Below are 14425 nucleotides of genomic sequence, written 5' to 3' on the forward strand. Positions count from 1 at the left end.
TTTCAGGCAAATCTGCTTCCATTTTCCTAATAATGTGAGTATTGTAGTAGCATATATTGATAAAAGTATATATAAAATTTCAATAATTCGATTATATTATTCAGAAAATGGATGTTTTTACTTAATGAAAAGTTTGCGCAGTGTACATTTTACGTTCAGTTTCCGATTGGTGTTGCCTTACAGGCAAAACCCAGGGTTTAATAACAAATCCAACTCCCGCGAGAAGAGGCTCAGTGGCGCGAATAAACAAGAGCGTATTTCTTCTGGTTGTTAGTTTCCCTCTGTTTAATATAGTCGAATTAAGCGCTTTTATTTATTTTTAGGCTGTTCGAACTAATAATATAATCTGGAAGACACATTTCCAAGCTATTCGCGTTTAGGTAGCGGACTTTTCAGAGCAGAACAATGTCGGACGCTTTGTCCGAAGACGGCAGCGACATCAACCAAGATGACAGCCAGGAGGATGTTATGACTCCTGCGGAGCTCATCGCCAAACTGGAGGAGGTGAGCCACTGATAACATGCTGAACATTAAAGCCTTCTGTCCGCTTCTTTATTTCTCTCGCTGTTCGCTCCACATAGCTGCTACCTGTGTGTTTCTTTCAGGCCTGGCTGAATGAAAAGTTTTCCCCGGAGCTGCTGGAGAACAAGTCAGAGGTGGTGGAGTGTGTGATGGAGCAGCTGACTCATATGGTAAGTACCAGGGGAACACCACCGGCTCCACTAAGCTGTTTCTGGGTGCTCAGTGACACACCTGCTGCTAATACTGCAGTTGATGCAGATTAAAGGTAAAAGGTGGCTACATCCAGGGGCGGTTTGAACCTTACTTACAAAGGGGCAGCAGTTTTTTGTCATCTGGGGGGCAAATTCATTTATTAGAAATATATTTAGAGAGCAGCAAAACCAAAGAGGTCCTCGTGTATGGAAGAAAAACACTCACTGGAATCTGCCTTTCTCTGTGTATGTGACATTTGCTCCAGGATAAAACATTTAATCATGAATCCTTATTATGTTTTTAAGCCCACACAGTACTTTTCTATACACTTAGAGCCAGTGTTTCCATACAAGGCATATATAAGACTTACATTTTTGCAGCTCCAGACAGACTTTTTTTTTTTGGTCCAATATCACTCTTTGAGCAGTTTGGGTTGTTGACCCCTGCTTTAGCCGGTAGTTACCCTAACGTTATATGTGGCTACATGATGCCTGTAGCTCTGATGGACGGTGATTTTAAACTGTATGGTCAAATAAAAGCTACAGTTAAGTGCAGCTTTTACCAGTTAGGAAAATGGCAAACAAAAAAGCTAATTTGTCAAGGCAGCAGTTGGTAAAATACTACTGTTGACTATTTACATAGGAGGCATTATTCGTAGCATTATTGTGTCTTTTGTTTGTTGTTAGTCATCCTGGATGGGAAGGGTTTTCTATGTCTAATGTGTATCAACCAACTTTTCACAAAGCTGTGACGTTTCCTCCAACAGGAAGCTAACCTACAGCGAGTGAAGAAGGGCGACGCCAAGGCCGGCTTCCATCGGATGGAGATAGACAGGATTCGATTTGTCCTCAGCAGCTACCTGCGATCTCGTCTTCAGAAAGTCGGTTTTCCACCAGGCAAACATATTTCCGTCGTCTCTGTTTGGGTTTTGATCTTTTCTGCCGTTTTTGTACTCAGATTGAGAAGTTCTTCCCCCACGTCTTGGAGAGGGAAAAATCTCGAGTTGATGGACAGCAATCTCTGCTTTCTCCGGAGGAGTTTGCCTTCGCCAAAGAGTGAGTGCATCCGGTTGTCTGGGTTGATAATATGAGATTAAGGATGAGAAATAACATATTCACTTTGTATCCAGGTATTATGCAAATACAGAAACCTACTTAAAGACTGTAGCGCTAAAACGCATGCCTCCCAACCTGCAGACGGTGGATATGCTCAAAGCAGGTAAAAAGTATTTTTGTATTTGTTATAGTCTTATTGTTTAGTCTTTGTTAAAAGTAGAATCCATTATGATCACTTGAATGAACATTACCTTTAATCGCTTTTGTTTCATTTAACCCCAGTCCCTGAACCATGCCTGGACTCCTTTGTATTTCTTCGGGTAAAAGAGAGGCAAGAAAATATTCTGATCGAGCCGGAAAGTGATGAACAGAGGTACTTGTACAGGTTTTTGAAATACTTGTGATCTCATAAGTGTGTAAAAATACTGATAAAATGATGGCACCCCTGCTGAAGTGAGCAATTGTTAGAGGGATATTTTGTTACCCTTGCGCGTCATTGCCTCAGACAGTGGCAACGGTATCCACCGTGTGTAAAAAAGCCTTGACAACGCAGATATGATCATATCATCCAATGGGTAAATAAATTAGGGCTGCAACTAACGGTCATTATGCAAATCGATTATTCTGTTTATTATTTTTTTGATTAATCGATTACTAGCCCAAGGTTCCTTAAAGAAGATTCGTTACGAAATTAAACCAGGTGAAACTAAAACTTTTCCACTTGAGGAGTTCTAGGTAGAGCATATTAAGTGGGTTGCTCTCTCGGCTAAAAGCGTCTTTTAGAGTCTCTATACTCCATTTAACGATTAATCAATTACTAAGTTAGTTGAAGGTTATTTAAATAATCCATAAATGTCAGGGGACTGGTGGCCGCACATTGGCAGCCCACTGCTCCCCAAGGGGATGGGTTAAATGCAGAGAGTTCATTTCGTTGCTTTGAACTTGTGACAGTGTAATGACAATAAAGTTGAATTCAAAATTCAAATTTATTCAATTTATTCATTCATAATCACGATTAGTCCAATTAATTGTTTCAGCATTAGTATAAACTAATAAAAAAATGCTAATGAAAATATACCAGGAGGTAATAATAGACCAGTGTAAATGCAGTCGTTTATTTCAGGCAGTAAAAAAGAGAAGCTATTACATCATAGACCTTTAAAAAAATATGATTAAAATCTCCCTTTAAAAAAATACTTCCAGAAATATATTTTGGGATTTTGTTGCGTAGAAAGGGAACCTCGGTGCATAAAGCTGACCGCTTCTACAGTGTCTTAAAAAAACACAGACGCAGTAAAGAATTGGATGTTTCCATAAATGTTTAAGCCGCTACTGGATATGGAGGCAAAGCAGAGTAGGAAGAACGTCAGTGATCAAACAGTAAAGCACGCGTTTAACACAAAGCTCTGTGTTTTAGAATTGGAAAACACCAAATACATTTTAACCTTAGAATCTTTAGTGACGTATTTATTCAATATTCCCCTATGCATGTACATTTCAGTCCTATAGTGGGTTTGTATTAACTTAATTTAATGATAAAACATAAAACAGGAAGCTGTTCAAAGAAACTGTTATTAGTAAAGGTACAGTTTTTACCTTTGAAGCATATATTGATTCTTACATGCTACTATGTTCATAAGGTAGTAACTCCGTAAAAATTCAAAAAATATCCACTGGACTTGGTTTTCAAGATTTGAAGAAATCTTGAAAACCAAGTCCAGTGGATATTTTTTGAATTTTTACGGAATGACTTTGACCTGGATGACTGAGAACCTTCATCAGCATAAGGTAGTAACATTAATCAGTGAAACGATTGACATCTGTAAAATTCAGACTATGAGCAGCTTGTTTTTCATGGCGTTTCTATTTTTTTTCTTGAATGAACTGAACACCACTGGCCTTTCCAACTGATCTCTTAGTTTGATCATACTTTTTTTCAATTTTATCCTCTGAGCCTTGATCCATCTGGTTGCAACCTTTTATTGAGCAAACTTTCCACATTAGATTTACTGAAATGCATGGAAACAGCATCTCCCTTCCGTCTGTAAAATATCAGGCCCTCTTGCGTAATGTGCTCCGCCTACCTCTTACTTGAACTGTTTTTATCTGTCATTCATACAATGAATCATCCCAGCATTTGTTCCCTTTCAGTGTCACTTCCTGTCTGCTCTGGTCTTTTTTATCTAAGTTCAACAAAGAAACAGTGTATGAATTTTTGGATATCATTAAATTTTTCTTCCATTTTTTCATTTGAAGTGATTTGAAATGGTGTCACAGTCACTTTAAAGTTTCTTCTCCTGTGTTGTCGTTCAGATTGGCTTCCAGCAGGGGGCAATGTTGCCTCCACACTCTGTGATGTTATATTTTCTTTGCAGTGTAAACATATTTTTTTGTTTCTTATTTCAGAGACTTTGTTGTGGATCTTGAAGAGGGCTCCCAGCACCTGATGCGGTACCGCACCATAGCGCCACTGGTCTCAAGTGGAGCAGTCCAGTTAATTTGAACACTAACAGGTAAGTAAGAAGGAAGGAGGGCAGCACCATCCCTTTGAAATGACCCTTTCACCTTTTAAAACCGACATATGCTAATTTGTTTTATTGCAGCTCTTATGTTAGTGACTGGTTGCACTAACATCTGGATTTATTAAAACTTCTCAATCTGTTTACAGGGACCTTAGACTCATATCCCTATAGTGATCAGGGCCCATACCTAAACCCACTCCAGTTCCCTCCCATGTTCTCACAACGTCAATTAAAAATTTTGCATTATAAAATTTGTAAAATAACATTTATTTAAGTGTGATTTATTTTATTTTTTTTCCATTAATTAATAATTAAATAGGAAATGCAGGGCAACATGAACGGAGCGAGGTGTTACTTTTACAGCTGGGAAACGGTGCAGTAATTTAACAGCCAGTTAAATATGACAATACGCATGTATCGGTCACATCGTTAAATCAAACGCCGTGTGTCCCTGGACCCTGGCATATTTACATGAAGGAAAAATGTCAAAAAAATGCCTTCTCCTGAAAATTTGTGCAAGCGTGGAGTGATTTCGCCAGGGCGGCAGGACAATTAAGTTAAGCGTGGAGCGGATTTTGAGCGGAGCATCCTGGCGCAACTTTGAGCAGTGTAGCGAATGAGCGAACATCCTCCTCAGCGTGGAGTGGGAACTGTGTGGTGCACCGCTCTGTTCACATGCTCTGCTCTCTACCGGTTCATCCACCTGATTTGTGTGTCTTTTCTTAGCTGTCCTGTCAGTTCGCTCTTTAGACTCGTTCACACATTATTTCTGACCTGTCTGCTGAGGTTCTTAGTATTAATAATGCAGTTTATACTTCAGTGTTTCCTTTAAAGGCCTAATGAGTGAAACCCAAACTTGCTTCACCCCAGGCAACACTCTCCATCTCTTTCTGGCCTATCCCTCTGCTCCCAGGTCAGATGGGACTTCCTGTTCCTCTCAGGGTTCTTCTCTCCGGGGGCTGTGCCTAGAAACCATGTTTTACTTCCATTTCAGAGTCGAGGTTTAGTGGCACTAAAGTGATAAAATATGAAAAGGTTAAAGGGGTTGAAGTACAGTTTCAAGACACTGAATAGATCTGTTCATTAATTATTATTTTTTTGCTCTTGTTTATAATTTTCTGTTTTTTTTTTTTTGTTTTTTTTTTAGCCCAGTGAAACGGAAAGGAGAGCTATATCAGCATTTATCACATCAGGGAACGTAAAGCTGCCGCCTGCAGTGGAGAATGTCTGTCACACAAGTACAGATGTGTCTGTGACACGGCAGCCTCCAGAAACGACGTGGAAGGAAGACGGCACAAATCCTGTCCGGGCTCGTTTTTTTTTTCTGATGTTATTTTGGGATCGTTTTAATCATGAGAGCTGAAGTGTTTTTATGTGATAAGGTAGTTGTCTTACACACCAAAATATTGTCTGCTATTTTATCACTGTCTTTCTCTTCATCAGTATATTATTGTAAATCCACATCATTATTGGACCTTTTTCTCTGTTGCTTTATAACAGGATGTATTCTGTGACCTGAAGGGGAAATGTTCAGTTCACTTGACATCAGGTCCTGCCTTTTTACATGTTTTTTTTTTTTTTTGCGTTTCTCTCATAGACATTGACTCATGCATCTGCAAGTTGTTTTTGAATGAATTGAAATCCTGCAAGTGTTCATGCAGTGCATGATAACGTCATCTTTCAAATACATATATGTGCGTCCCAGCTTCAGTTGAATTAACATAGTCATCTCTGAGCTGTAATTACTAAGGCGGCGTTGTTACCTAAGTGTGTCAGAGGGTGCAATCAGTGCTTATTGTTTGCCCTCACTCTAATTGCCTCAGCAGCTGCAGCCGATAAGGCTTTTTTAAAAGCAGAGCTGCATGACAGCTCGCTGCACTTCTGATCCGAAAGCTGCACCTCTGTGATGGGTTTTTGCATTTTTTGTAAAGTGGAATTAAAATAATTCAATGCTTTCAAAAATTTTTTTGCAAATAAATATCTAAAAGGTGTTGTGTGAATTTTTTTAAGCCAGTCACAGAATAAAGATAAGCTGCTGTCTTATATGAGATAGCTACAAGGTAAAACATTAGCTTACCTGTCCACAAAGAAAGTGGGAGACTCCACATGGTTTCTGAGCCTCTATGCTCATTTGAGCCACCACCAACATCCAAACTTAAACATTTCTTTTGCTAAATGTTACTGAAAAGATGCCATTTCTAGTATCTGGGAATGAATTGTCTGTGCCTTCAAGCTACTGTTTCTGTTGGTGCTGAATTCTTGTATGTTAACAAAACATACACAATATAATTTAAATGTGTGTTGTTTATGTATGTGTATATATATATATATATAAATGTATAGAGAGAGAGAGAGAGTTTTTTTCCCCCACTAAAATCCCTTTATTCTGCACCACTTTAGACATTCTGTTGATGTGCTATTACAAAAGTAATGTTTTGAAGAAAAAGTTGTAGTTATTACTAGCATTGCACCGATCCAGCACTAAAATGTTGGTATCGGTATCGTGGAGTACCGACAAATAGGGCACTTTGAGAGCCAAAAGTTTATTTTCCTCTATTCCAGGCAGGTAAAAAGTTTTACTGGATTCATTTTGCATTAGTCTTTTTCCTGCTTCACAAAGGTAGGCAGTAGCTTGACAAAGCCATGATGGCAATTATTTTACATCCAAGTAGTATGCAGTTCTTCATATATACACACATGCATCAATTTCAAACAAATGGTATCGGCACAACACTAGTTATCTCTCCTTTTTAACAATTAAGCATTTGTTCAATATATATATATATTATTCTCAGTATAGATCCAGCCTTTCTATACTAAGGCATTACAGTTTAAATTCATTGTGATGGCAGAGTTATGAGATAATTTTTAGAGGTAGCCAATACACTGGGTAACGCTTGAGGAGCTGCAAAAATCCATAGATGAGATGGAAATGTCTGTGGAGAGCAAGACTATCAGTCATGCAATCCACAAATCTGGATTTGATGTCAGAGTGAAAAAAACTAAAACCTTTTTACTTGTTAAACTACAGCATGCATCACCCTAAACACACCATCCCCACTGTGAAAACGTGGCGGTGGCAGAATTATGCTGTGGGGTTGCTTCTTTTCTACAGAGACTGGGAGTTCATGGGGAAAAAGGATTTGGGTAATACAGGACTTTTGGTGCAAATTTATTGGAGGCTACAAAAAGATTAGCAACATGAGACAGAGGTTAACTTTTGAGCAGGACTGGGGCCTCTATGGGTGGGAAGAGCTAAAATGCAACAGTCTCCAACTCCAGTCCTCAATGACAGGAATCCTACATATTAGGTGTTTTACCGCTTTAGCAAATGGTAACCAAATGACTGAATGACCTAGTCAGCATATAAAGTTTCACAGTAGCCTGTTAAACACTTAAATTGGGTCACATCAGCTAAAACGACCTGGTGAGTCACACCGATAATGTGTAGCACTGAGGTTTAGTTTTACACAATAATATGGGAGTGCTCCAACTGAAGCTAAAACGGACATTTGGCGGAAGCTTTTGAGCAAAATAGGTGAAGTGATGCCTAGCACCCACCTACCACAGTTTAGTTTTATCTAATTACGCTACTAAATGAAATAGAAGACGCTATGAGAAAACACATCTTACACTCTTATACTCTTGCTGTTACTCTTTGCCAGCCTGCCCTGAAAGAAAAATGTTAACATTTAAGGATTATTACAAACACAGCATGTTAAAAAAAGACATTATACTCATGTTAATTTAGTTTGAACAGCTCAGACTACACTACGGATAGAAATGTTTGAAAATGAACAATGGACTTATGTTTGGAGAGGCAATGGACACTTTCTTTTCTTGAGTCACTACAATACAGAGGAGACAGAGACTAATTTTACACCTGAACCTAGAAGGAGGGATGATGTGCAGCTGCTGAGTTGCAGACATTAAGGAGGTGACTGGATGCCCACTGCTACAGATGAGCACAGGCCACTGGCAGTGATGGGGTGATGGAAGGTCATGGGATCATCGGACAAGCCCCAGATGAAAATGATAAGTGAACTGACACACCAGATTTCTTATTCACAATAAAAAATTATGAGCAAATTATTAAAAACAGGTTGATTAATACAGATCCATGAATAATGCTTATAATTTACAGGGAATCAACACCAAAATGTTGGATCTTGACATAGCAGCTATGTGTGCATCCTCCTGCACTGCCATGTGTAATTCGTTTTGTCTTTGGTGTCCTGCAGCACCACTACGAAGTTAGTGACTGTTACTATATTTATTTAAAACGACTTTTCAGACCCCTCTAATTATTTTTTTCAAAAAAGTGACCAGTGGAAAAATCCAGCAACATTTTTCCATATTGTCTGAGACTTTGGTAACACAGTGAAAGTACCAATGTCTCTGATTTCACTGTCTTCAGAAAGCAGTGGAGGCTGCTGTGAGCCTCTGACTGAGGGATGTGAAAGATTAGTTGCACTTGTACAAGGTTTTCACGGACAACCACTGGATTTAAAACTGATTTAAATATAATATAAAAAAAAAAAAAAAATTCCCTCTCACTTTAATTAATACTCAGCCTCATTCACTGTCACTAAGTTGAATTTAATAATATACTAAATTGATTGATGCAGTTTTGGTCAGGTAAAATATATAAAGGAATACTTAGATTATTTGTAGAGTTTAGTTTTAAGTTTTTTAAATTACTTCCTGTCCTCCTGATTTATATTTTTCAATCTACCAGGGGCTGGATCAAACCAAATATGCAAACTAGGTAATGATTTTAAACAACCAATAGGGACCTTCCTTGCTGAAGAATCAGTGAAAGTAGACAACAGGCTTTGAGAAGTGACTTTAGGCTCACTGGTTTAAAGCATATTTAAGGGTTGAAATATCCCATTGCCTTAATCCAATAGGCACTTTTTCCTAATTAATCCTAAGTTGTTAAAAAGCCAATTAAAACCTCAATAATTCTCAAACTGTCTTGTTTTGAAAGTGTTTCCTTATTAGAAAAGAAAAGAATAGAATAGAAAATTCCTTTATTGTCCCAAGATGGGGAAATCCTAGTGTTTACAGCAGCAAAAAGATTATAGAAAAAAATGGTTACACAAATGTGGACCTTAAAAAATTTATAAGAATAAAATAATAGTGAAGAGTTAAAAGATAAACAATTAGATACTGTACTGTAAAGTGTTTTAACAATATAAAACTGTGCATCATGGAGACTAAATAACCAATATAAAGCTATGGAGATTTTTACAGTAATGGATATTTGAAAATAGCAACAACATTGTACAGTAGATGTGCAAAATGACAGCAGCAGTCTGTCAGTGAAGGAGCTCTCCAGCTCTGCAACACATCATGCATGGGATGGTAGACATTATCCAAAGGAGAGTGAATTTAGTTTGGATCCTTTTGTTTCCCACCTCCCGCCTGATCAGCTGATATTATTTTAATTATTGATATTATTGGAACCTAATCAGGGTTCTATGTGTGTAGTTCAGAACATCTGAGGTCAAACACTCAAAGCAGCTTTAAACCTGGCTGCCAAGAACATCTCCCTTACTCTATGTGTGGGACGTGGATCATAAAAGTGTTGCTTGCTGTGGATCGTTGGTAATTCGGCCTTCCTCAGTGTCACACATGCTTTTGTAGGACAAGCAGGTGCCAACTAGGAGAGGGTTGAATTGAAGCCCAGGGCTCCTTAGGGACAAGTGTTGACTGACACGTCTGAGAATAGAGACAAGCATGACTGGAATAGTTTCCACAGAGCAGAAAAGACCCTCAGAAAAACGTATGGTGCAAAGTTTAAAAAGCTCCATCAAGCTTTATCAAATTTGTTCATCATTTGTTTTGTTATAAAAACAAAAAACAACATTTCAATGTTTTATGAACCCTAAATTATCTTTATTTTTCTAACTTAAAGCCAGATGAAATATATTACTTAAAATTCAGATTTTTAGACGTCAACACTTTTTATAAGTTACCTTTAATGACAAATATGATTTTATTTAGATGGATAAGAATATTCAAACTGTGTTTAAATATGTCTGAAGAATACATCAGGTATTAAATTGAAAACATTGTTCAATAAGCAGAAGAAAAAGGCCTCAGTTATGATGATTAACTATTACATTTTGATTTCTGTTCTATGTAGTCCATTTTATTTATCCAATGGGTTTAAATATGACTGTCCAAAGTGAATCACAGTTAAAGCCTCAACTATATAAAGCAAATAAAATAAAAATGTAATAAGAAACAAATTAATGATGGCTTCTAATGCATGCTGATCAGTTTAACTTGTGTACTTGTCATGTCCTCCAAAACACAAATACCGGTAGATCAAACTTTTAAAGTTAGAATAGCTTAAATATATATATTTACAAATATCAAAAAACATAGAAGGCTTTATAAATTCAGAATTGTGTTTTAAATGAATCACATAATGTAGAATACAGCTATTTTTCTAAATATCTTAAATTTTATTCCTCCAAAAACTGAAATGAAGCGTGTTTAATGGCTGAATAAGAGAATGGCTTCCGATTGTAGAAAATTGCAATGCAGCAACAGTTTCTAGTCCCTTCCAGCAGCAGTGCTCAACTGAATGTTGCCCTTAATGATGAGCTCATATAGAAAAAGCCAATAAACATCGAAACTGGACCACAGCACCTGGTCCCCTACACGGGGACGTCTGGGACCAGATTGCGTTGTGGGAAGAAGGCAGGGAGTGGAATGTTTTTGACTATGTTAGGTGGGTAAATCTTGGACCATTCATATATATGCTGCTTTTGCACGTTGCAACTACATCAGCATAATCACAGATCATGGCTGTGGCATCTTTCAGCAGGATGAGATACGTGGAACCATCTGGTGTCGCAAGGGTTGCTGGTGTCTATCTCCAGCTGTCGTCGGGCAAGAGGCGGGTTACACCCTGGACAGGTCGCTAGTCCATTACACGGCAACACAGAGACAAACAACTATTCACACACACTCACACCTAAGGAGAATTTTAGAGAAGCCAATTAACCTAACAGTCATGTTTTTGGACTGTGGGTTGAAGCCAGAGTACCCGGAGAGAACCCACACATGCACAGGGAGAAGATGCAAACTCCATGCAGAAACCCAGGCAGGGAATCAAAGCCAGAACCTTCTTGCTGCAAGGCAGCAGTGCTACTAACTGCACCACTGAGCAAAACTACACGTGGAACCAGTAAAAAAAAATTAAAACGCTAACTTGGCCTCCAAAATTCCCAGATTTGGGAAATGAAATGCATGATTAAGCCACCTCACAGCCTTCAACAATTAAAGAATGTGGAACCAATTATAAGGTGGTGGTTATAATGATCAGAGCAGATCTATGTAAATATTCCACCAACTAACACCTCCTAGTTGGTCCTGATTGGTCGAAGGATTCTGAAATGGGTGGAGTCTTCTCTGTTGTCCTGTCTGAGCTGGTAAAAATAGGGACTCGTCTCAGTCTGTCCCAGAGATAGTTGACTCATTTTACTGTGAGCTCTGGTTCTGTGGTAAGAATTTTCTTTTGCATGGAGATTTTTACACAAAATATCAAACAAAACATCTTTATTATCAGTGATTTATTTATGATTTTATTCTTTTTAAACACAGGTCAAGGCTCGAGGTCAACATCACCAACCTTCCAGCATGGAGATGTCCAATCCAACGTGAGTTTGTCCCTCTGCTGCTTTGGGCTTAAGATATTCTGTTTTGAAATTAGTGTGAAGATGATCATTGCATTTTCATTGAAAATGTAATTTTGTCATTCATGCATCCTAAGAACAAACCTCACTACTCGTTTAATCGCATCTTGTAGGCCAGCCATCTTAATTAAACTTTCCTGTTTATGTTTTTCTTAGTGTCCTGCCAATGGTTGGCTTGGGCTCTATGGCCCACTCATCTGGACTTGTGGAGATTGCGGTGAGGCTCTGCTTGAACCAGCGGGAGCAGTTGTGTCCTCATGTGTGGGTTCCCATCCTGAAGCCTCAGAAGCCATGCATCCGCCCCCCAGCAACAGATCAGCTTCCCGTAAGCATGACGGGCCATCTGAGCTACCCCTTCCTGCATTTCTTGAGTGACCTGGATGATGATGACAATGACGATGTTTTGATCCCGGTCAAGAACAGGCGTGTAATCTTTGCAGACTCCCTGGGTTTCTCTCTGACGGCCGTGCGTGAGTTTTCCCATGAAGAGGATCACCATGACCTCGGCCCACTGCCCTCTCTGCAGGGTTTAGGGAGCATGACAGGGGACGGATACAGCTGCACGGTCAGCACCTGCTGCCCGGGGACACGGCTCAAGCTGGGCTTCCCACAGCCCTCACTGGATTTCCAGGCCTTCAAAGCCAAATTGGCCCAGAGCATGGTCACCCTGGAGAACTGTACTGTCAGCGAACAGGCTCTGCAAGGCAGTGCACGTGTCCGAAACCTCAGCTTCCAGAAGGATGTGCGAGTACGCATCACATTTGACTCCTGGCAAAGCTACAGGGACGTCCCCTGCACATACCTGCAGGAGCGCTTTGGAGGACCCCAGACAGACATATTTGAATTCGACATAGCCATTCCCAAAGTGCTGGATGCTAAGAGAAAGATAGAGTTTTGCTTAATGTTTTTACCTGCAGGGCACAGTGAGCCATTTTGGGACAATAATAATGGAGAGAATTACAGCATCTTAGTTTGTGTGAACTCACATCTGTGCCACGGAAAGAGCGAAATGACATAAGTAACTCTGATTATATATGGTAACTATTAATCTCCTTTTTAAAACTAACTGTTTGGCTTATTAAGTTGTTCTTTTTTTTTTTTTGGAACAGGGAACGGTTTGTTTGAATAAATCTCCTTTCTTTTTTACTCTCTTGCTGTGTCCTGTCACTCCAAATCCTTGTGTCTTGCCCCACATTTCAGCCTCCAGTCTCATGAATTACTGTTGTGCAACAGCAGAGGGATCCTTTTCACTGGCGTCACTAGTATTCACTTAAAGGTCAAAGATTACTGAGCTGTCACACATAAAAGCTTCAAACTAATCTTAGCTGACCACTCTTTACAGTCTGACAGGAATCCTGTCACAACACAAAAGATTCGAGGGTCCTTCTGTACATCCCTATAAAGTCTAGTACCAAAATACACTACAAAAACTAAGGTCTTCTTCCTGCTGTTTTGATGTTTTACCCACAGCCTGTCATAACATCTGATTTAATGAGGAACATATATCTTTTGTCAGCTGTTTTCCACCAATACCAAGACCCCCCACCCCCCCCAACCACCTTTAACTGTACTATCTTAACATATTTAGTTAGGTTTTCAGTCTATCCTTTTTATGTAATTGTCCTATTATTCCCTTTTATTTTCTAGGCAATTGTGTTACATCTATGCCACTCCAACCTACTTTTGGTTTTCTTTTTTTTCTCATATACAGCACTTTGAATTGTCCTACCACTAGAATGTGCTATATAATTATATTTGCCCTCCCTTTTGGTGGCTGTAGTGCCGCTTAAGGGCCTCTCCAGGCAACAGCCCCCTTTTCAGGCGTATCATTTGGGAGTTTTAATCAAAAGGCTAAGTGTAAAGTTTTTTGAAATGCAGTCAGTTTAAAAGGTGTCAAACTGCTTAGAAATTGTGAAAAAATATTTTCTGCATATGTCCGTTTTAATCCGAAGTGCACAGTTTTTTGAAAGCAGTCACATGAAACAAGTAGGGTTGTGAATGAGAGAAGACATGAACAAAATAACATGAAGTCAGTTAATCTCCGCAAGTGCAGATGTTGGTACCACTATACAAATTGTATGGAAACCTTAAAATAAATCATATAAATGATAAGGCATAATCTCTCAATGAGAAATACAACATTTAATTTCCGTACATATATGAAGTGTCTGGGAAGAAATGTTTTACAATTAAAAACTGTTTGTAACCAAATCAATCATGGACACCTTTCAGATGAATATGAAGCTGGAAAAATGGAAAAATAAATAAACTACAATATTTCAAAGAATAATTTTCATTTTCATCTTATAACCTATCCCAGAAATGACAAACCCTTCTCCACGCCTGATGGTATTAGGGCTGTTGTTGGTGTGCTATTGTGGGCTGATTGCTGCAAGAAGAGAGATGCTGACAGAGACAAACA

The 14425-nt window shown here is 38.8% G+C and overlaps 2 protein-coding genes across 2 annotated transcripts; both read left to right on the top strand.

The window, feature by feature from the left end:
• Positions 1-219: 219 nt before the first annotated feature.
• gins4 (GINS complex subunit 4 (Sld5 homolog)) lies at positions 220-6258 on the top strand. Its single transcript, XM_015370869.1, has 8 exons — positions 220-504; positions 606-692; positions 1481-1594; positions 1672-1769; positions 1844-1932; positions 2052-2142; positions 4176-4282; positions 5439-6258. Exons 1-7 carry the CDS (start codon positions 406-408, stop codon positions 4270-4272), a joined length of 675 nt encoding a protein of 224 aa, XP_015226355.1. The 5' UTR covers positions 220-405; the 3' UTR covers positions 4273-4282; positions 5439-6258.
• Positions 6259-11763: 5505 nt separating this feature from the next.
• Positions 11764-13139, top strand: LOC107082288 (protein phosphatase 1 regulatory subunit 3C-like). The gene is made up of 3 exons (XM_015370890.1): positions 11764-11811; positions 11912-11967; positions 12160-13139. The coding sequence occupies exons 2-3, from the start codon at positions 11948-11950 to the stop codon at positions 13019-13021; spliced, it is 882 nt and encodes a 293-aa protein (XP_015226376.1). The 5' UTR covers positions 11764-11811; positions 11912-11947; the 3' UTR covers positions 13022-13139.
• Positions 13140-14425: the final 1286 nt, after the last annotated feature.

The sequence above is a fragment of the Cyprinodon variegatus genome, unplaced genomic scaffold (assembly GCF_000732505.1).
Source record: "Cyprinodon variegatus isolate N-32 unplaced genomic scaffold, C_variegatus-1.0 Scaffold49, whole genome shotgun sequence".
Taxonomy (NCBI): Eukaryota; Metazoa; Chordata; class Actinopteri; order Cyprinodontiformes; family Cyprinodontidae; genus Cyprinodon; species Cyprinodon variegatus.